The sequence below is a fragment of the Bufo bufo genome, chromosome 6, assembly GCF_905171765.1.
Source record: "Bufo bufo chromosome 6, aBufBuf1.1, whole genome shotgun sequence".
NCBI lineage: Eukaryota > Metazoa > Chordata > Amphibia > Anura > Bufonidae > Bufo > Bufo bufo.
This window is the reverse complement of record NC_053394.1, coordinates 50,306,482-50,331,304: the sequence shown is the minus strand read 5'-3', so window position 1 is coordinate 50,331,304 and position 24,823 is coordinate 50,306,482. Positions and strand designations below refer to the sequence as shown.

The following is a 24,823-nucleotide window of genomic DNA, read 5'->3' as shown; positions in this document are numbered from 1 at the left end:
GTCACTGCTGCAGCTGGGTAAACGGAACCCGTCTGGGAGATCTGAAGCAGTGGCACAGGATCTGCTAGGCAAGTGATCATCTATTCTTTATTGCAGGCATATCCCAAGTGTCCGGTTTCCTCTTGAAACCAGACAACCCCTTTAAAGGCTTATTGAGCTTTATTCAAAATTTTGGCATAGGTCCAGGCATCATCATGGTCTGTCTGGTGGGGCCCAAGCAGAATAAGTATGAGAAGCCCTGATCTTGCAGGTTCGTCACTTAACCTCTGCTAGGTGGGATCATGGCTAGCAGAAAACATAGCACTCTTCCTTCTTGCAGGCGCGTCTGTGGACACTTTTCCTCTAATTTGCATATTAAACTTAAAAGGGCTTTCCAACACCTAATGCAATGTTCCCTCTATAGTCATGTGCACCACTGTAGCCATTCACTGGCCTCAGTGGTCATGTGCCAAGTCACTGCTGAGCCCATTGAATGGCTGCAGCAGTGCAAGCAACGACGGACAGGTTGTTACTCTTCCACTTCACAGGGGACTGGAGGCAGAGGATGGCGGCAGGGCGCACCCGGCAGAGGATGGCGGCAGGGCGCACCCGGCAGAGGATGGCGGCAGGGCGCACCCGGCAGAGGATGGCGGCAGGGCGCACCCGGCAGAGGATGGCGGCAGGGCGCACCCGGCAGAGGATGGCGGCAGGGCGCACCCGGCAGAGGATGGCGGCAGGGCGCACCCGGCAGAGGATGGCGGCAGGGCGCACCCGGCAGAGGATGGCGGCAGGGCGCACCCGGCAGAGGATGGCGGCAGGGCGCACCCGGCAGAGGATGGCGGCAGGGCGCACCCGGCAGAGGATGGCGGCAGGGCGCACCTGGCAGAGGATGGCGGCAGCGCGCACCCGGCAGAGGATGGATTTTAAAAAGTGCCATTGTGCCCATTTTACAATCTGATTCTCTTCCCATGATCATTTAACTGAATTCAAAAATAAATTATTTTGATAATATTGCAAATGAATGAAAAAAATTAATTCCAAAAGGCACACACAATGTAACGTTCTCACAGCGACAACCTCTAGCCGCGGCAATATGTCAGCCATTATTATATTTTTTTTTCTCTTCAATCAGTCAAGTCGGAACGAAGGAGACTAATATATACATCACTGTTTGGACTAAAAAACTAAATTATGTTAATGCATTAAACTGGCTTAAGGTCAGGTTTACTTTATATTATGATTGCCTGCCAAAAGCACAGAAGAAAACATAACCTTCCCCATTGTATGCATGAGCACTTTCCAATATTTCAAGATCATCATGGCACTTCCTTTGCAAGTGGAGAAGCATTCATCAAATAGAGACTTGATAATTTAGAAAGGCAGCATAAAATTGTGGATTTCCAACTGTATAATCTTTAGACAGATAAACAAATTACAGCACTGCACAAGCAGGGACAGGGCACACTCGGCTGAGCATTCATTACTGCATGCTATCAGGCGTCAACGTGACTCGCAAGCAGTGGGCAACCTTTGGTGTTTTAGGGCTCAGGAAGCATAAAATAACATGATGGTGAGGTAACCGAGCATGGCATGATAGATGGTGCAGCATGAAAGCTGTTTACAGCCCCATGTCTGTCCAATCTGTAACGCCTAGCATGCGAAGCTCCACATGCTGTGCGCTAATTTGTGAAGACCATTCATTTTCCGAGCACAGACAGCGCGGAGGAGCACGTTAGACACCATCCTGCTCGTTCCATCACTGCAATCGAGCTGGATCAGCACTTTGTTTCAGAGACTAGATCACAGGGTATTCTCTTTCTGCACAGTAAAGCTTGAAGATCCTGCAGATTATCTTGTAATAGAGTGCATTGGGCACAGTGATCATTCTATAGGCAAAGAAGCAGAAACTGGAAAGAAAACACCATGAAAATCCAGCCGACTCTTAATCTACTTCTATAGTTAAAGTCTCTTAGGAAGAAATGATTTTGTAAATCAGTGGAAAAAAAAAATCACAAGAAAATAAAATTTTCATTGGCTTCTCTGGTGTCAGACATGAGCTGGATTAAAATGAGGATACAGGCTGCCATAAACAGCAATCTATATGGGGCAAGTGGCGGGACATTTAAAGGGTTTTCCGAAATATTTTTACTGGACTGATCAGGGTTAGGTCCAAAACCCCGGGAACCACGTGGATCAGCGGCTTCAGAAGGCACCGATGCTTGCTCACCACAGCGCCGTCTATTTAATAGTGGCTGCGCTTGGTATTGCAGCTTAGACCCATTCACTTCAATGGGGCTCAGCTGCGTGACTGATGAATGCGACGTCTAGAGAAAGCTGTGAGAAGGCCACGGCGATAGTGCCGATGCCTTCTCAAACAGCTAATCGGTGGGGGTCCTGAGAATCGGACCTCCACTGCTCAGATACCCAGGACCTAATCCAGAGGAAAGGTCAGCAGTTAGAAATATCTTGGAAAACCCCTTTAAGCAAGTATTCCATCCAGTAAAATGATGAAATATAGCTGGGACATGCAATTAGTTTAATGTCATAGAAGTCCAACTTCTGAGATCATGATGAGAATAGAGGGTACGCAGACTGGGTTTCATGGTGCGTCCCCATTAAAGTTTTCCCTACAAAGTCACCCGGCTGTGCAGAGAACTGCAGGTCGGTCCATTTCCTGTGATAAACAGTAAAGGGGACGCAGCGCTAAACCAACACTTCACCCTCTGGATTGGTGGAGGCCCCAGGGGTCAGACCCCCCCATGCTCATAAAACCATGGCATAAGAAAGTTATTACTATCCCACTAAATGTTGCCTTGCTTTTTAAATTCATCAATTCAGTCTATAATGTAACAATCCTGATCGTTGCTGTTTCCGAAAATACTAAAAGGATTTATTGTGGGCACTAAAAAGGGATGGAAATCACGGATCCAGCACTTCCGTGGTTACAGAATTAGTGGTTCGAAAGAGGACCAAAGTCCATCAAGTTGGACCTTACAAAATTCGTACTTACAAATCCGAGCTGAGAAATGTAAAAGCCACTCTGCCATGAATTGGAATTAATCCTTCCCAGTCCCAATTGACAACCGACAGATTCAACATCAACGTTCTACACTATGGGGGTCATCCCATGAAAAATATTCAACATTTTTCAAACCAGCACCTGGGTCTGAGTACTTTTGCAACTGCATCTAATTAAAATTGGTTGCAGCCACTGAGTTATTCAATCAAATGTATCTGTAAAACAACACCTGCTGTTTGTTCATTTCTTTATTCACAGTAAGATTGCAGAGGTGGTCGCACATGCTCAATTCCATCCTTCAGCTGCTATCAGCTATATTTACTGTTGGAAGCTGTGACATTTACAGGGAGAGAGCTGCATAAGAAAGGACACGCCCCCTGAGTCATGATCGGGAGAGAGCTGCATCAGAAAGGACATCCCCCTGAGCTCTAATAGGGAGAGAGCTGCAGCAGAAAGGACACGCCCCTGAGTCATGATAGGGAGAGAGCTGCATCAGAAAGGACATTCCCCTGAGCTACCAGCTTAAATAAATTTAGCGGGGCAATTGGAACAATAAATGGGGAGATCTCTGGATCCATGTGAGGTACACGGCTGGTTCTAGCTTTGTTAGAAAGAGATTGGCTTGTACTAGATGATGTCTGAATATCATTTTTTATGTTAATCATGGGATAACCCTTTAATAGCAGCAAAGCTAGTTTTAGGATACCAGAGTTAGGGGTTAAAGCTTTGCCAGAATCGAGGCTCTTACCTTTAAAAGAAGTTCTTTAGCAGAGTGTGACATCAGTATTCGATCGCACCACGCTGGACATCTTGTATTCATGTATTGCTTTCCCTGACTGCTGTCTTCACTGTACGGATAACTAGAAGAGAGTCAATACAGACATGTCAGGCTCCGGTGGTCCGCATGTCACTCTGCTACTGTACAAAATGGAAAACGTAGCTTAAATGACGAAGATTTGACACAATCTAGTTAGCGACCAACAACATTTACATCTATGTAAAAATAGGGTCTGTTTCTTAATTTTAAATAGTGGGTTTCAAAAGATAAATATTGAGGGGTTTTCTAAACATTTCAGGTAAAAACATTTTTCAGGGTCAGAGAGGGATAAGAAAACCCCCCCAAACCATCGTTACTCACCTTACTGATCCTCTCCACTTCCTGGCCACAAACGGCTAAGGCAGGGCTCTTCTGCGGAGAGTCTAAGCCGTTTCAGGAATGTCGAGCCCAAGACCAGGAGGAGTGGAGCACAGAACAGCGACATTGGGGGATCGGCTGATGGTTTGGTTTTGCTCTGAGCCTGTTTTTACATAAGCCATTTCCCTTGAAAAATCCCTTTAAACCTTGCATGCCTACAAAACCACTACTGATCCAAAGTTAGGCAAGAACAGAATAAACCCAGCCATTTATTACACAGAAATGTGGATGGGATGCACGATTATGTGACCAGCCGGAACGCTGTAGGAGTATGTCCACGGAGGACATACATTTCACAGTAGGACGGACTCCATATTATTAAGGTAGTTAAAGAATCGTGTTCAGATACAGCAATCTGAGCCCGATTCTAGTTTTCATCACAATCCACAGATTCGAGCTGGAAAAGGGTTTTGAAGTACGTAAATTGTGAGTCTGTATACAGCACAGGTGTGAAAAAATGCTTTAAAAAAAACTAAAACGTTAATTGCTTAAAATTTTTAATTTATTTTGCAGCAGGACAACGACCCCAAACATACAGTCAATGTCATTAAGGCCTTAGGAGCAGATCTTTCCCTTATACCTTATATCTGTGGAGGCTCCAATTCTGGTTATGGCTCGAAATCACCGACGTGTGAATGAGGCTTAAGAATTATCTTTAGTGTAAAGGAGAACAAGGAACCCTGGAAGAGATAATATGGCCCCCACAGAGTCCTGATCTTATCATCCAGTCTGTCTGGGATTACATGAGGAGACAGAAGGATCTGGGCAAGCCTACATCCACATAAGATCTGCGGTTAGTTCTCTAATATGTTTGGAACAACCTCCCTACAGACTTTCTTCAAAAACGGTGTTCAAGTGTACCTACGCAAAGGCCGGTCACACCAGATACTGATTGCATTTACTGTCCATTTCTCTTTTCTTCATTCCCTTTGCATTTTGTTAAAAATAAACTATTAACACGTCTATATTTGAAAGCATTCTTACTTTGCAGCATTTTCCCCCACATCTGCCTAAAGCTTTTGCACAGTACTGAAGTTTTGTTAGAAAAGTTCCAGTTTAACTTATTATATATTCATGTAAATTCCTGATCTTCTTGGACTTAGAAGTCCAGCGGGCAGAGTGACTTTATGGTTGACTGTCGTCTCTCACAGTGCACACAAAGATGGCGGTTATCTTAATAGGACCGCCCACTGGACTCCTAAGCGTACAGATTTACATGAATAAAATACCAGTTCTAAATCCTTCCCCATAAAACTATGTATCAGTCTTCTCAGCTCCTCCTGCTCTATAACATGCCGCCTGCAGATCACGGCACTGTATTGCTTTATTTCAGATCTATGACATGGTCCATACTCCAGTGAATGCGGTATTATCTCACATTCACATGACTACACATGCAGAGCTCATGTCTGATGAGGATAATCTAGTATATTTGTGTGAAGGACATAATACAACCATTTACCCGCAGCATTGACAGATTCTTTACAGTGACAAAACACGGGCTAACTATTACTCTGTACGCTGTTCAATTAGACAAGATTAAGTATTGAGCTGCTTCTCCTAAGAGACTTAAAGGACTGGTTTAGGAGTATTGACAAATGATCGCTTATTCCTAAACTGATTTACAATGCAAAAAGAAAACGGAAAAAAAAGGTTCTCTAATGTAATTTCAATAGATGCAATTTATTATCCGAGGCGACGTATCTGCACCTGATAGAACATGCTAATTGAATTTTACAGCACTATCATTTGCAGGCATTATGACTTCTGGTATATACATATGAACGTGAGGCTCTGGGTGAAGGCATGGACTATAGTCGCCCTGTTCCTCTCCATATCTATAAAAATGGAAATTGTTCATTAGAAATAAGTTGTTTTCGAGCGAGCGTGTACTGACCATTTTACTAACTTGAAGAGTATCATTTGCATCAGAACTGATAAGAACAGCGAAGCTGGCCTTAGACTGTCAATCATCGATCTACTCAAGAATGACCATCTGTAGACTCAAAAATGTCTAATTGGGCAAATGTGCCATCTTCTTTACTTTACATGAGTGGATGTCTCCTCAGTCACCCAAAAGTCTGTTAAGAGTAAAAGATAGAGGAGGCAGTAGTATCTCCCTGAGATTGCTTGCTGTGAGAGGGGAGAGGGAGCAGAATGAAAAGAAAAGCCCATGGACTGAGAGCACATAGTACGGCTCTGACATCATAAAGAGACTTTAATGCTAAGTGTACACGATCAGGATTGCATGCGGATTTTCCGCACCATAGGTCATGCACATTGTATTCTATGAGAATTTTAAAAGTTCATGTACACGATGCAGATTTTTTTCTGTGCAGATTTTAAAATCCGTAGCATATCCATTTATTTTATTTTTCCAGACCGGATTTTCTCCATTCACTTAGTAAAATCTGCATGCGAAAAATACACACCAATTGATACGGATTGTCCGTATGGATTTCCCTGCGAACACAAGCAGATTTCAGTGCAGATTTTCCGCACATAAATCCTGAACGTGTGCATGTACCCTAAGGGGTTGTCCAACTTTGGAAGCCTCTCTTTCTGCTGCCCCCCCCCCCCCAACTTGCCCGACCTCCGGACAGAAGCACACTTACATTGGGTTCCAGCTCCTCCAGTCCTCCGCTGCCGTTAATGTGCTCCAGTTCCCATTGGTAAACTTCCATTTTGACGAGGGTCACAAATGTGGCACTTCAGGCAATGACTCGGTCATGTCCCACATTGGGGTCACGTCACCACTGTGGCCATTCATTGGCTGCAGCGGCACAAGTGACCCCTGTCAAACTAAGTTTACAAGCAAGAATCGAGGCACGTCAGTGGCAACGGGGGATCCAAGGAACTGGAACCCGGTGGCATCGAGCAGCTATGTATGCTTCCCTCTACAAGTCTGGTGTTTTGGGTGGGTCTGGCACAAAGGCTCCCAAAGCTGGACAAAAGCCAAGGTGAAAACCTCTAATTATGCAGCTTACATATGACCATCTGGCTGCACTATATCTAATCTACAACTATAGTTGTCTAAAGAGTGATGGTCTTTTACAATACAGATATGAATGCCCTTAGCTTTGTTCAAATTTGGTTAAGAACTATTTCTCATGGAGAAAATGTAATACGATATTGGGGAAAAAACTTGAGAAGCTGCAAAGCCAATCACAGCCATTAGGGGGCCACACCGGTAGCTATAGCAAAGACATCTTGTGACAGAATATAGCAAAATACATAAAAAAAATACAAATAAAAAAGATCTCAAGATATGTTGAGACCAGAAGAAAGGTATGGAAAAACATATCTCTGGGTTTGCTTTACAAGGTTTATACTGTGGTATATCAGATAATTACTGTGCTAATATTTTGGCATGCATGGACTCCGAACAGTCACCTTGTCTAATACACATACTTCTAAACGGGAAAAGATGGTAAATACAACAGCAGGGCAACCGGTGCTTGTATTTTAGGCTTAAAGGGCATTTGTACCTATGCCACTGGCTGACCTGTTACATGTGCACTTGGCAGCTGAAGGCATCTGTGTTGGTCCCATGTTCATATGTGTCCGCATTGCTGAGAAAAATGATGTTTTAATATATGCAATTAGCAGAGGGCGCCTCAGTTGCGGAGAGAGCAGAGCCTCTAGGTGTAATGGTAACGCCCCCGTTGCTCCTAGAGGCTCATTTGCATATAATAAAACATAATGTTTCTCAGCAATGCGGACACATATGGACATGGGACCAACACAGATGCCTTCAGCTGCCAAGTGCACATGTAACAGGTCCCTGTCATAGGTACAAACCTGCTGACAGATGCCCTGAGCCTCATAGAAGGTATACCGATCTCAGTCTAGAGCGGACATAGATACTTTGTGGACAGAGAAAAAGGGTAGACTACATATTTACCATACAAACGGTGACAACATTGAGTCATTCACACCACAAGCCTCACTGATGTCAGAAGTACCTAACCCGTTTGTTGCAGCTTTCCCGACATGTCAATCAGTCTGACAATGTCCAATGAGTGCACTGCTGACAGTTTATTCATTTTCAGGAGTAATAAAAGAGGAACACAATTCAACGTTCTGAGAAAAGATGTTTCAGAACAGGTTTTTCATGGGACATACAAGTGTCTACTAAAGTCAGGGGAGCTGGCAGGTCCTCTTCATACATGCTACAATTAAGCATACAGTACAGTATAGGAAGACGCATAATGGAGCTTATTAAGTGACTGGACGATACATTGTAGCATTTTAAATATACAAATAGGAATAGAGGAAACTCAATTTTTTAATCCATTCCTTCCAGCCGTGGATGTAATGAGGAGAAATGGCGTGATGCTTGAGCAGAAACTTATTTACCAGCCTGCTAGGTGTGATAATACAACAGCGTTCTCCAAATGGGTTTACAAGCTTCTGCACCATTAAAAAGGCATTAGAGATGGCAAGACGCCACAAGCAATGCACGGAGCCGCACTGTACTGATCTGTTGATATCGGCGCCTTTCTTTTTTCCACCTCATCAAATCTTACAAGGCTCATTCATGAAACACATTATGAGAATTCAATTTGCTACTCGACTGAAGGAAAAAAAAATAATGCTCCGAGACTTTAGCAGGTCCGTGCGACAAACTGCAGGGCGGAACTTTATGTAATTGCAATGAAATATTGAACGAAATGACATTACCCCTGATTATGGAGTCCAAGACTAAGGTTGGGTAGGGCGAGGCATTTACAGCAATGACCAAAGCCAATAGGAGTTGTGGACCGCCCGGCAGTTCCCATAAACCTGGCCATCTCGGGCCGGCGCTTAGTCCCATCTCGCTGTGGAAATAGTGAGGTGGGACAAGGCCTTTAAAAGGGTTGTCCCATCTGGACATTTATGGCATATCTATAGGACATGTCATAAATATCTGATGGGTGCAGGTCCCACCACCTAATAGTAGGACTTTAACATAAATGGAGGGGACACTGCGCATGCGCAGTCACTGTTATGGACCGAGAGAGCTAGCTCAGCTATTTTTGGTTGTCCCATAGCAGTGAATGGAGATGACGCAGCTCATGTGCAGACACCTCCACCTTTATCAATATGGGACTTATGAAAATAGCCGGGCCAGCCATTCTTTGAAGTCATGCATGGAAAACAGTGTGCATGCGAGGCATGGCAGGACCCAATTCTTGAGATAAGAGTGGGTTCCAGAGGTGAAACTTGCACCTATCGGACATTTATCCCATTTCCTATCGGTAGGTCATCAATCTATACATGAAACCACCCCTTTGGATATGTCCGCATTGGGCGGATTTGGTCTGGACTCAATTTTGTTCCAGATGGCAAAGGGTGAAATCCGTGGTGGAAATGCATAAAGTAAGCTGTAGTGCTGTAGATTTCAAATCTGCACCGCAGGTCAATTTACACGGCAGATTTTATTCAGCAGCAAGTGGATCCAGTCTCGGCCACTTAGCTGAAATGTGCTGCACACAAATCCATTGCGGTAAATCTGCAGCTTTTCTGTCCTTTACACTTCTAGGAATTTCGATGCTGGAATAAGTTTGTTCAGATAAAGAAAAGCTTATATATTCTGTAAAACACAGGACATTGCCGTCAAGACTTTATGTCTTAACACTTGCCAAAAAGTAAAAGTAAAGTATAAAATAAAGTATAAAATATCTTAAAATGCTGTTTCTCTTTGGTTGATTCGAGGTGCCCTTTCAGAGTTATGCTATTTTCTTAATATGCAAATTAGGCGTCTGGCGCAATGGGGAGCGCCACCGTGGCTCTTGTTCACCCGAGCACCACTCATTTCTGTGGCCAACTCCTCCCCCATTGCTTTGATTGACAAGTTCAGGCAGTGGCAGAGCAGCTAGGGAGGGAACGTGCACAGAAGGGAGTGGAGCTTGGGTGCAACAAAAGCAATAGCGATGCCCTCATTGCACCAAAGGCTTCATTTCTTAACTCCGGAACGGAGCCTCGGATCAACAAATCAGGTGAATTGCAGTAATGTGTCTATGCAAACATAGGAAGGTCACTGGTGACAGATTCCCTTTGAGCCTATGTCAAAACAAACATGATGCTCAATAGTAAAAAAAATAAAAAAGACAACAAAAAAGCTATAACACTTAGTTTACACGGGATATGTGCTGTACACTTTATGGCAATATAAAGGTAGTGTTCCTTTAAGGCGAGAAGCTCCTGCAGCACATGACGGACCTTTGTGTTTGAGCCCCATTGTACAGCAGCAAACAGAACACAATACGCAGTTCATCTCCTCCGAGTAAACAGAGGCCTGGGAAGGTCAGATGCTACTGTGGACAGACGAGTGTATGAACTCTTTATACAGAAGCCAACCAGCATTTCAGAAGCGAAATAGAAATGTTTTTTTTTTACTCCATCACGAGATGTTTCTTACTGTATATATCAGAGCTATGCGGCGCTGCAGACAGACTGCAATAACATCAAATTCAAAACACCACCAAAAACACACAAAGTATGCCACAAAAACACGTGGCACTAATGCATTTTAAAATAGGACTATGACAAGGACCAGAGGGCTACAAGAAACAGCCTATAGCTCTCCATTAGGCTACATTCACACGTCCGTGTGTGTGGATCCGCAAAAAACGGACATCGGCGATGTGCGTTCCGCATTTTGCGGTCCACACATCGCCAGCACTTAATAGAAAATGCCTATTCTTGTCCGCAAATGCGGACAAGAATAGGACATGTTCTATATTTTTCAAGATCGGAATTGCGGACCCGGAAGTGCGGATCCGCAATTCCAGGTCCCATAGAAATGAATGGGTCCGCAATTCCGTTCCGCAAAAAGCGGAACGAAAATGCGGACGTGTGAATGGAGCCTTATTGTCAGCATTAACCCGTACAGTACATACTGCAAGCTGATCCCGAACCTGATCCCGAACCCTAGTCTTATGCATAGACTGTGGCCCATTGAGCTCCAATACAGAGACAACCCACTGACGAGAGTGGTGACATTTCTGGGGGAAAAAAAACTAACTTTCGAATCTAATACAACCCCACCTATAATGCATCATGAACTTTTTGTCTAGGGTTTGTTAAAGGGAACCTGCTGTCACAGTGAAAATGCAGTGCGATCAGCAGGCGGCAGGTTATAGAGCAGGAGGAGCTGAGCAGACCGATATACGTATAATTTTAGGGGAAAGGTTCAGTAAAACTTATTAGAAGGGGTTTTCTGAGACTTTTATACTGATGACCAGTATCTGATCAATGAGGGTCCAGCACGGGATCCCTGCCGATCAGCTGTTTGAGAAGGCACTGAAGTTTCTGTGACCGCCGAGGCCTTCTGGCGGTTTACCATGCACAGCGCCGTCCATTGTATAGTGGCTGTTCTTGGTATCACAGCTCAGCCCCATTAACTTCTGCTCTATACCATGCCATCTACAGCCTGCACTGCATTTTCATGGCCACAATTCCCCATTAATGCAGGTCACGCAAACATTTCCAAAATGGCTTGCAAATCACTGATCTAAGACAAATGCTATTCCATATACCGCTATGAGCACGGTACCTATAGGTAACTATACAGGTTTACATGCTAGATGATCACGTCACACAAAACTTGTGTAACTGAAAGGGAACTTTCCAAGCAAAACTTTCCATTGTAGACCTAGTTAAATAAAGGAATCAAAGGCAGCGAGCTGTAAACCAACGTGCTGTGATGTATATATCTCATTCACACTAAAATCGAGAGGGCAAACACAGGCCTGCAAACAGTGAGCGGGTACAAGGTGTTAAACAGCTGCTACTTCTAAATGTTACGTGAAAACCATGGAGATCCAGCTGACAATCAGGGCCGCCATAAAGAGGAGGTCAGGCAGACAATTCTGTAGAAGAGGGTAAATAAGACCAGGGCCATAACGTCACACACCATAGGACAGAGGTCAACAGGCTTCATCCATGGCCTGGTCTATATAGACATTTAATACATACTGTCAATATCGTAGCCTTGTACTGAGCAATCCTTCAGTTTTTACATGCAGGCTCGAGGAGTAAATGAAAAATTATAAAATTTTGCAATTCCCTGAGCTAACGGGACCGGTATGGAATGGACAACGTCCCATGCTAGTTATGCACTGCGAAGCCAGGTCCACATGAGTGCCTTACAGATGCATTAGGAGTGTCCCGGTCCGACCACGTGTTTGTGGACCAGAACTCGCAGCATAGCAGAGATCTATAATGCTGTAAGCTTGGGTCAGTTAAACCTGCGTTCAGGCTAGGACACACATGTGAAATACAGATGTATAATGTGACCGCAAAACACTCATGTGGACCTGGCCTCAAGCTGGTCAAGCAGTCACATGTTGGGCGAACCACCAGATTTCAGCAACACCAGGAGACCATCCAATGTATTAAGGGGCCTCCCAACTATCCCCCAATGGCAAATGTCAGGGGAGAAAAGGCTTATGGTGGATTTACATGGCCTGAGAATCGGGCAGATTATCGGGAACAACTGTTCCTGTGAACAGTCGTTCCCGACAATCTGGCCATGTAAATGTGCCGATCACCCAATGAACGAGCAAAACGCAGGTACCATCGATCATGGCTTCTGGGCAGCAGATGTGCTGTCTACACAGTGCTATGCTGCTCAAAAACCAGGTCTCCTTCACTGAATGAGCAGCAGACTCTCGGAAAGGAATGCTTCCTTCCCGACAAATGGACGCTCAGTCGGCCCGTGTAAATCCAGCTTTAGGCTGTTGGGATTCCAAAATGCCCAATCCTTTTGTTCTCAAGAGATAAACCACTGCTAGAGGAGGTCAGGCTCAGCTTTCCCGGTTGAGAACACCAGGTATGCTCTGATGAACCCATTGTGGACGTGTATGGAAAAGGACCAGAGAAAGATACTGAATGTATGGATACCTTTAGGCCTCTTTCACACGGGCGAGATTTCCGCACGGGTGCAATGCGTGAGGTGAACGCATTGCATCCGCACTGAATCCGGACCCATTCATTTCTATGGGGCTGTGCACATGAGCGGTGATTTTCCCGCATCACTTGTGCGTTGCGTGAAAATCGCAGCATGCTCTATATTGGGCGTTTTCCACGCAACGCAGGCCCTATAGAAGTGAATGGGGCTGCGTGAAAATCGCAAGCATCCGCAAGCAAGTGCGGATGCTGTGCGATTTTTACGCATGGTTGCTAGGAGATGATCGGGATGGGGACCCGATCATTATTATTTTTCCCTTATAACATGGTTATAAGGGAAAATAATAGCATTCCTAATACAGTAAAATAGGGATGGACCATGTGATGGACCATGTGATGAGAGCAGTGACGTCACCACAGGTCCTTTTCCTCCTGGTCATCAAAGAAGAAGATACAGTCCTGATCAAAAGTTTAAGACCACTTGAAAAATGGCAAAAAATCATATTTAGCATGGCTGGATCTTAACAAGGTTCCAAGTAGAGCTTCAACATGCAACAAGAAGAAATGAGAGTGAGACAAAACATTTTTTGAGCATTCAATTTAATGAAAACAACGAATAATCTGAAACAGGCTGTTTTTCAGCTGATCAAAAGTTTAGGACCACATGCCTTTAAAAGGCCAAATCTGTGCAAAGATGTGGATTCATTGTCATTTTCTGTCAGGTAGTCACACGTTGTGATGGCAAAGGCAAAAAAACTCTCCCTTTTTGAACGTGGTTGTTGAACTGCATAAGCAGGGTCTCTCACAGCGCGCCATCACTGCTGAGGAGGGACGCAGTAAGACAGTCATTTGGAATTTCTTAAATTTTTAAATGATCCTGAGGGTTATGGAACAAAAAAGTCAAGTGGAAGACCCAAAAAGATTTCATCAGCACTGAGCCGGAGGATACAATTGGCTGTCCGTCAAGACACTGGACAATCCTCGACCCAAATTAAGGCCCTTACTAGTGCTGACTGCAGCCCCATAACCATCAGACGGCATCTGAGACTGAAGGGCTTCAAAAACAAAAAACGTCTTCAAAGACCTCGTCTCCTTGAACGCCACAGAACTGCTCGTTTGGACTTTGCAAGAGAGCACCAAACATGGGACATTAAAAGGTGGAAGAAAGTTTTATTCTCTGATGAGAAAAAAATGTAACCTTGATGGTCCTGATGGTTTCCAACGTTACTGTCATGACAAGCAGATCCAACCTGAGATGTTTTCTACGCGCCACAGTGGAGGGGGCGCCATAATGGTCTGGGGTGCTTTTTCCTTCAGTGGAACAATGGAGCTTCAGGAAGTGCGGGGGCGTCAAACGGCCGCTGGCTATATCCAGATGTTGCAGAGAGCATTCCTCACGACTGGGTTTTTCAACAGGACAATGCTACAGTACACAATGCCCGCAGGACAAGGGACTTCTTCCAGGAGAATAACATCACTCTTTTGGCCCAATGCTGCGTGTTCCCCTGATCTAAATCCAATTGAGAACCTTTGGGGATGGATGGCAAGGGAAGTTTACAAAAATGGACAACAGTTCCAGACAGTAGATGGCCTTCGTGTGTCCGTATTTACCACTTGGAGAAATGTTCCCACTCACCTCATGAAAACGCTTGCATCAAGCATGCTGAAACAAATTTTTGAAGTGATAAACAATAACGGCGAGCTACTCATTACTGAGTTCATGTTTGGAAGTTGGATTTCTGTTTTGGGGGGGTTTCGTTTTTTTTTGGGAGATGTGGTCCTAAACTTTTGATCAGCTGAAAAACAGCCTGTCTCAGTTTATTCGTTGTTTTCAATAAATTGAATGCTCAAAAAATGTTTTGTCTCACTCCCATTTCTTCTTGTTGCATGTTGAAGCTCCACTTGGAACCTTGTTAAGATCCAGCCATGCTAAATATGATTTTTTGGCATTTTTCAAGTGGTCTTAAACTTTTGATCAGGACTGTAGAAGAGAAGCCGGGCTCCGCGAACAAGTGGATGAGGTGAGTTAAATTATTTTCATTTTTTTTTTAACCCCTCCATCCTTATTTTACTTAGCATTCTGTATTAAGAATGCTATTATTTTCCCTTATAACCATGTTATAAGGGAAAATAATAAAATCTACACAACACCTAACCCAAACCCAAGAAGTCCGGGTTCGGGTACCAAACATGCCGATTTTTCTCCCGTGCGTGCAAAACGCATTAAAGCGCTTTGCACTCACGTGGAAAAATCGCGCATTTTCCCGCATCTTATCCAGCCCTCACACGCGACGCCCGTGTGAAAGAGGCCTTAATCTGTTGCCATTGATGTGAGATTTTCACATCTGCAAACAGGATACAAGTTATCATTAAAATGCATGGCCGACTTTACACCTAGTGCAGCGTTAAAAAGGGAGCAGCATAACCAGGACCAGGTAGACCATTTGTCAAGCACTACCCTACCAGGCCTTAAGGCCATCCTTCCAACTAGGAGTAATTTCTACATATTTGCAATGTGGATTCAACCTCTTTTTGTCTTGGTTCTTTTCCTATTTTTATCTTAGATTCCCAATTCTTTATATTTCACAAAGTTGAGTTTTCCATTTGTATCTATAGCCCCGTGTTCACATACAACTCTGACTATGTACAAAAGACCATATCTTCTATATGCATATCATAATGTGGATTAAGTGGCAAGATGGGAATACATACATATAGGTCACATACAGCATGTAGATTTCTAGAGAAGTCCAATCAACATGACCTTCTGATGAGTCATACGGTAGAAACATGTGAGAAGATCAAACTGATGGAGATACTGCTCTTGGTTAATCCAGGCTCTGAGTTACTGGACATACCATTCTAAGCTTGAATTAAACATACATAATATATGTCAGAGATTTCCAGGGATGAAACTCTCTGAACACTGCTCAACATGGGTGTACCTACCAGTGTAGCTGGGGTAACAATTGCTATGGGACCCAATAACTTGGAGACACCTTTCCAATCACACAAAAGGTGCAGCTAGTGATGACTACGAAAGATGGAAGTCTATGTGGAAAACTGAATACAGCTCCTGCTGTGTGTAGGATTATTATCCCTGCATTGTGACATCACTGTGTTTATTATCCCTGCACTGTGACATCACTGTGTTTATTATCCCTGCGCTGTGACATCACTGTGTTTATTATCCCTGCGCTGTGACATCACTGTGTTTACTATCCCTGCGCTGTGACATCACTGTGTTTACTATCCCTGCACTGTGACATCACTGTGTTTACTATCCCTGTACTGTGACATCACTGTGTTTATTATCCTTGTACTGTGACATCACTGTGTGTATTATCCCTGTACTGTGACATCACTGTGTTTATTATGTGTACTGTGACATCACTGTGTTTATTATCCCTGTACTGTGACATCACTGTGTTTATTATCCCTGTACTGTGACATCACTGTGCTTATTATCCCTGTACTGTGACATCGCTGTGTTTATTATCCCTGTACTGTGACATCACTGTGTTTATTATCCCTGTACTGTGACATCACTGTGTTTATTATCCCTGTACTGTGACATCGCTGTGTTTATTATCCCTGTACTGTGACATCACTGTGTTTATTATCCCTGTACTGTGACATCACTGTGTTTGTTTATTATCCCTGTACTGTGACATCACTGTGTTTATTATCCCTGTACTGTGACATCACTGTGTTTACTATCCCTGTACTGTGACATCACTGTGTTTATTATCCCTGTACTGTGACATCACTGTGTTTATTATCCCTGTACTGTGACATCACTGTGTTTATTATCCCTGTACTGTGACATCACTGTGTTTATTATCCCTGTACTGTGACATCACTGTGTTTATTATCCCTGGACTGTGACATCACTGTGTTTATTATCCCTGCACTGTGACATCACTGTGTTTATTATCCCTGTACTGTGACATCACTGTGTTTATTATCCCTGTACTGTGACATCACTGTGTTTGTTTATTATCCCTGTACGGTGACATCACTGTGTTTATTATCCCTGTACGGTGACATCACTGTGTTTATTATCCCTGTACTGTGACATCACTGTGTTTATTATCCCTGTACTGTGACATCACTGTGTTTATTATCCCTGTACTGTGACATCACTGTGTTTGTTTATTATCCCTGTACGGTGACATCACTGTGTTTATTATCCCTGTACGGTGACATCACTGTGTTTATTATCCCTGTACTGTGACATCACTGTGTTTATTATCCCTGTACTGTGACATAACTGTGTTTATTATCCATGTACTGTGACATCAGTGTATATTATCCCTGTACTGTGACATCACGGTGTTTATTATCCCTGTACTGTGACATCACTGTGTTTATTATCCCTGTACTGTGACATCACTGTTCATTATACCTGTACTGTGACATCACTGTGTTTATTATCCCTGTACTGTGACATCACTATGTTTATTATATGTGTACTGTGACATCACTGTTTATTATCCCTGTAATGTGACATCACTGTGTTTATTATCTCTGTACTGTGACATCACTGTGTTTATTATCCCTGTACTGTGACATCACTGTGTTTATTATCTCTGTAATGTGACATCACTGTGTTTATTATCCCTGTACTGTGACATCACTGTGTTTATTATTCCTGTGCTGTGACATCACTGTGTTTATTATCCCTGTACTGTGTCATCACTGTACATAAAATATTGTTCCATAGTCTTTTTAGAAGTTGCAAAATGGGGTCTTGCAAATTTATTTTTTTTTACTCAAAAAACTGTTGTAAGGATGTTAGTAAATGACCCCCATGATCTTACATCTATACATATATCTATGATTACTTTTGGGTGGATTTCCCCTCTAGGTAACTGCTCTACAAGTCCATACGCACACAGAAATTCAGCTCATGTCTTGCTGTATCATCTGACACAGCAGGATTTATGCTCCATCCAGACTGACGTATCTTTAAAACAAATTATTTAGTGTCCACAAACTCCTACAAGAAATAAATCAAACTGCAGACGCAAAAGACTCGGAAACAAACATATAAAAGAAGCAACAACGTAGCAATGGCATACTGTAACCTCTGTCTGCATAATGATAGACAATCAGCCCATCAGACACATAATATATATATTTATAGTCAGGATGAGAAAAGAAAAAAAAAACGGACACAGATGAATATAGATCCAGCTGGTAAACTTCATGACAGTTTAATGCCATAGCAAACAGGAATAGGTCACTTTAAGGAAATGATTAATGCGTCAGATTACAGAGTATGCAGACTTATCTGAGAGTAAACTTGTATGTGGGTGTGAACCTGTGGAAAAGTCAGCTCCTATCTGTGTTATATTACAGCTACAAGAGTAATTATCATAATTAATGGACCAAGGTGATAACACTAACAATTGCCCACCTGTATCTTGGATAACCACCATTCCTTCATTCCTCCATTCACACCTATTTCTCCTTCTCCCTCAATGATTACCAAGCATTGCCCTGCATTCTCGCCCGTGTGGAGCGCACTGTTTGTTCATGGTGGCCAGGAAGTCCTTGTTGCCTCTGGCAAGATGCAGGCGCTAGCTTTGCACAGAATGGATAATGTTGCTATGGCGCCTATAAGATTACACTGAATAACATGGAAAAAAAAAAAAAAAAAAGCTACCTGGGTGTACGTACGGCTTTCTTTTCTTCCTTTCCCCTTGAAAGTCTAACCACTGGGTTACCTAGAACAACTCATTATGATGGTGCATTTCTCAACTGGCAAAATAGGAGAAAGCATCATCGCTTCCAGAAGGCTAGAACTCTTAGGCCTCATGCACACGACCGTTCCGTTTTTTACGCTTCCGCAAATTGCAGATCCGCAAAACACGGAAGCCGCCCGTGTGCCTACCGCAATTTGCATAACGGAACAGGCGGCCCATTGTAGAAATGAGAATAGGACATGTTATATTTTTTTTTGCGGGGCCACGGAACGGTGCAACGGATGCGGACAGCACATGGAGTGCTGTCCGAATCTTTTGCGGCCCCATTGAAGTAAATGGGTCCGCACCCGAGCCGCAAAAACTGAGGCTCAGATGCGGACCAGAACAACGGTCGTGTGCATGAGGCCTTATGGTAAGTTCACACGCTTTTTTATTTTTAATGCAAAAGTATCAGAGGGGATTCTGCGCCAAAAAGCATACCGAATCTGCACTAAAACCACCTGCCATTGTTTTCAATGGGAGGTCGCACAGCATGTCCATTTTGCATTGCAGATTTCTAGACCGCGCCAAAAATGTACGCGCCCATTCTTTGGCACATTTACCACGCGGAGCACTTCAAAAGCCACAACTAGCATCGAATATAGCGAAACCAAGAGCAGGACCGCGGTTTCTGTCATGGGATGTGCGTCATATTTTGACTCAATGTCAAAATCCATCATGTGAACATAACCTTAGGGTGCCTGCACATGGTGTGCATTACGAGCAGCTTTTTCATGCAGAAAAACAGCGTAATACAGTACAAGCAAAGTGTATGAGATTAAACAAACCTCACATACACTATGTTTTTTTTTTATCTAGCGCCGAAATTAACCTGCTGTGCAGATTTTGAAATCAGCAGCATGTCCGTTGTTGTTGTGTTTTTCTTGTACGGATTTCATTCATTTCAATGAAAGGGCGAGGGGATTTCCCACTGAAAACCAATTGAAAGCAAAGTGAGAGCTAATTCCAGGTAGGTTTGGAGCAAAAAAAACATTTTAGAAAATCCACAGCATTTAGCGTAGCTGTGAACAAGATGAATGTTTAATCCCTTAGGTCTCTTTCACACGGGCGTTGCGGGAAAATGTGCGGGTGCGTTACGGGAAAACCCGCGATTTTTCCGCGCGAGTGCAAAACATTGTAATGCGTTTTGCACTCGCGTGAGAAAAATCACGCATGTTTGGTACCCAAACCCGAACTTCTTCACAGAAGTTCGGGCTTGGGATCGGTGTTCTGTAGATTGTATTATTTTCCCTTATAACATGGTTATAAGGGAAAATAATAGCATTCTGAATACAGAATGCATAGTAAAATAGCGCTGGAGGGGTTAAAAAATAAAAAATTTAACTCGCCTTAATCCACTTGCTTGCGCAGCCGGCTTCTCTTCTGTCTCCTTTGCTGAACAGGACCTGTGGTGACGTCACTCCGGTCATCACATGATCCATCACCATGGTGATGGATCATGTGATGGATCATGTGATGGATCATGTGATGGATCATGTGATGACCGGAGTGACGTCACCACAGGTCCTGTTCAGCAAAGGAGACAGAAGGAGATGCCGGGCTGCTCAAGCAAGTGGATTAAGGCGAGTTAAATTATTATTTATTTATTTTTTAACCCCTCCAGCGCTATTTTACTATGCATTCTGTATTCAGAATGCTATTATTTTCCCTTATAACCATGTTATAAGGGAAAATAATAATGATCGGGTCTCCATCCCGATCGTCTCCTAGCAACCGTGCGTGAAAATCGCACCGCATCCACACTTGCTTGCGGATGCTTGCGATTTTCACGCAACCCCATTCACTTCTATGGGGCCTGCGTTGCGTGAAAAACGCAGAATATAGAGCATGCTGCGATTTTCACGCTACGCACAAGTGATGCGTGAAAATCACTGCTCATGTGAACAGCCCCATAGAAATGAATGGGTCGGTATTCAGTGCGGGTGCAATGCGTTTAACTCACGCATCGCATCCGCGCGGAATACTCGCCCGTGTGAAAGGGGCCTTAGGGACTGGTCCAATTTTTGTTTTTGCATTTTCATTTTTTAATCCCCACCTTCCAAGAGCCACAACTTTTTAAATTTTCCATTCACATAGTTATATGAGGGCTTCCTGTTTGCTGGACAACTTTTTAATGGCACCATGTAATTTACCACAGCTCTTCCTGCAAAATGAAAAAACAATACTTTGTGGAGTAAAAACTGAATAAATGTTTTTCTTTGGGCTATGCTTTTATGGCGTTTACTGTATGATAAAAATGACAACAACCTTATTCTGCTTAGCAGTATAGTACATTTATCAGTTTTTATTATGTTTTACTACTAAAGACTTTTATGCTGACACCCATACATTTTTTATATTTTCATCTACAGAGCTGTGTGAGGGTTTGCTTTTTGCAGGGCAAGCTGTATTTCTTATTGGGACCTTTTTATTTAATTTTGGAGGGAACAAGGGTGACCAAAAACTGGGAAATTGCTAATATTTTTATAACTTTCATGGGTCAGACATTTTCAGATCTAGAGATACATATTATGTTTATATTTTGTTTATTTTTAGATGTAAAATTGGGCTATTTGAATTTTTAATAATATTGTTTTATTTTTTAGAAAGCTTTTCAAATTTCCTGTCATTTTTAGGAGACTTGAAGATGAGATCCTCTGATCGCATGTACCACAGACTTCGATAGAATACCATTGCAGTCTATGGGATTTCTATAAGCTGCCTGTCAAACGCTGCCACTTTCACAGCTTTGCAGGCAGCTTATGCCTCATTCACACGTCAGTGTTTTCCATCATTGATTTTGAGCCAAAAACAGATGTGGCTCAAAATAGGGATGAGCGAATAGACTTCGGATGAAACATCCAAAGTCAATTCGCATAAAACTTTGTTCTAATACTGTACAGAGCAGGAGCTCTGTACAGTATTAGAATGTATTGGCTCCGATGAGCCGAAGTTATTGCTACCACTTGGAACCGAACTAGAGTTCGGGAAATGTTTTTATACAGTACAAATTAATTTATGAAGTTACTGCACCTAGTCTCGCGAGACTTCGCGAAGCAGTAACTTCGGCTCATCGGAGCCAATCCATTCTAATACTGTACAGAGCTCCTGCTCCATACAGTATTAGAACAAAGTTTTATGCGAATCAACTTCGGAAGTTTCATCCGAAGTCTATTCGCTCATCCCTAGCTCTAGACACAGAACAGGCGCAGATCTTTTCCTTATGTCTGTGGAGGCTCCAATCCTGGTTTTGGCTCACAATTACTGACGGAAATCACTGATGTGTGAATGAGGCTTTATCCCCTTTCACACAAGCAAGTTTTCCGAGCGGATGCAATGCGCAAATTTAACGCATTGCACCTGCACTGAATCCTGACCCATTCATTTCTATGGGTCTGTGTACATGAGCGTTGATTTTCATGCATCAGTTCTGCGTTAAGTGAAAATCGAAGCATGTTCTATCTTCTGCGTTTTTGGTCCCATAGAAGTAAAAGGAGCTTCCGTGAAAAACACATTGCAGTCAGATGCAAAGCGTTTTTCACTGATGGTTGCTCGATGTTGTTTGTAATTCTTCAAGTATTTTTTTTTCACACGCGTGAAAAAACGCATCAACACTGACTGCACCCGCGTGGAAAAAAAAATGAACCACTGAACGCAATCGATGACTGAGCTTGCGTGCAAAACCTTCAGTATTTTCCTGAAGAGATCCTGACAAAATCCGTATCATTCGTGTGAAAGGGGCCTTACTGTCACAGATCCAGGAGCCTTCATAAGCCCCATGATTTCATAGCAGGGGCTTGCCACAATTGGAAAAAAAAAAAGAAGAAAAAAAAGAAGTGACTATTGCTCCATGTAAGGCTACATGCACACAACAAAACCGCGTATCCGCAAAACACGGATGGCGTCCGTGTGCATTTCGCAATTTGCGGAACGGCACGGACAGCCTTTAATATAACTGCCTATTCTTGTCCACAAAGCGCTTACAAGAAAAGGACGTTATATTTCTTTTGCGGGGCCACGGAACAACGGATGCGGACAGCACACGGAGTGCTGTCTGGATCTTTTGGGGCCCCACTGAAGTGAATGGGTCCGCAACCGAGCCGCCAAAACTGCGGCTCGGATGCGGACCAAAACAACGGCCGTGTGCATAAGGGCAAAGTTTTACATTTCTTTCATATTTTACCTTCTTTTTGTATTTCCTGACATAGGCCAGGAAAAAAAAAAATACACGTTAAATACAGAAGTACCTTAGGGCATGAGATCATTATGTACCTGGCCAGCGGCAGTGAGGAGGGCTTGAGTGGCCCCCAGAGCATCGACCCACCGAGAAAATTCCCTGTAGGGTCTATGGCCAATCCACCCCTGATATTGCTGAAATCTTAACATGTGAATAGGCGTGTAACTCCACGTATTCCTGTCCAGATAGCGCAGAGGGGCACAGTGGGGACTGCTCTAACCTTAGGAGTAGAGGTGGCCTAACTAGATGCCTCCTACATATTGATTTTTTTTAGTACTATCTGAAGTTAAATACAGGACAATACCGATACCGAGGAAAATGAGGATCTGAAGTGCTAACATTTGAGGTTCTAAAACCTGATAACTTGAAATTACACACTGAATACACATTTGCTATCCTTAACAGTAAATCTAAATAAAAACACTATGTAATTGGCAATCAATCATGGCCAGGATTTACGGCCGCTCGCTGCATCGGCTGACACGTCTTACACAGAATTATAGACACTACTGTTCCAAGGTAGTAAAATATTACCCATGAAATCCAGACACACAGACTTCAACATAATCATGGATCCAGAGCTACCTAGCCTCTCCTATAAATAGAGTTTTCTACTTTCCATGCACGCTGGTAAATCACATATCTAAATCACAAGCAAATATCAATAAAATACCGTTAAAAAAAAAAAAAAATGACTACACTAGGAGGTCGTGATGCCCCCCAAAAAGTTCAATTCAACAAGCAAGTCCCCTGAGGAGGAATATTACTTGCCCCCTTATAAAAGTTCCATCATATATTAATGCAGGGATCAGCAACCTCCGGCACTCCAGCTGTTCTCAAACTACAACTCCCAGAATATTCCACTCACTTCTATGGGAGTTACAAGAACAGTTGAGGCAAGTGTGCATGCTAGGAGTTGTAGTTTCACAGCAGCTGGAGTGCCGAAAGGTTGTTGACCCCTGTATTAATGGATCACAAAAGATACCGTCATGATAATATCAATTCTACACACGTGGACACAATTGTTGGTACCCTTCCATTAAAGAAAAACCCACAATGGTCACCGAAATAACATGAAACTTGAAAAAGTCATAATAAATAAGAATCAACTAAACATCAGCTAATGAAAATCAGACATTGCTTTTGAATGATGGTTCAAAAGAATAATTCAGAAAAAATAAAATGAAACTGGGCTGGACAACAATGATGGTAACCCCAGAAAAGATTGAAAACAATTTGACCATAGGGACATGTTAAACGGTGTTGGTGTTTCCTGAAATTAGCATCACAGGGGTCTTCTAACTTGTAATCAGTCAGGTTGCCACACTGTAGTGTGAAAAGAGGTCACTCTGCTGTTTGGTATCATGGTGGGTACCACACTGAACAAGGACCAAAGAAAGCTAATTAGAAAGTTGTCTCGGGGGATACGAAAGAAAGTTATAGGTAGACATATGAAAGGTAAAGGGTATACGAACATCTCCAAACAGCTTGATGTTCTTGCTACTACAGTTGCACATATTATTCAGAAGTTTATGGTCTATGGGACTGTAGCCAACCTCCCTGGACGTGGCCCCAAGAGGAAAATTAATGACAAATTGAGGAGATGGATAATACGAATGGTAATCAAAGAGCCCAGAACAACTTCCAAAGAGACTAGAGGTGAACTCCAAGGTCAAGATACATAAGTGTCAGATCACACCACTGGTCGCTGTCTTAGCCAAAGTGGACTTAATGGAAGTTGACCGAGG

At 43.1% G+C, this 24,823-nt stretch overlaps 1 protein-coding gene across 1 annotated transcript in view; it reads right to left on the bottom strand.

Moving 5' to 3' along the window:
* The window catches only part of INPP5A (inositol polyphosphate-5-phosphatase A), a 439,951-nt gene that overhangs the window by 4,998 nt on the left and 410,130 nt on the right, over positions 1 to 24,823 (bottom strand). Inside the window, exon 13 of the mRNA XM_040439018.1 lies at positions 3,747 to 3,858. Coding sequence (XP_040294952.1) covers positions 3,747 to 3,858 — 112 coding nt within the window. The remainder of the gene's footprint in view (positions 1 to 3,746; positions 3,859 to 24,823) is intronic.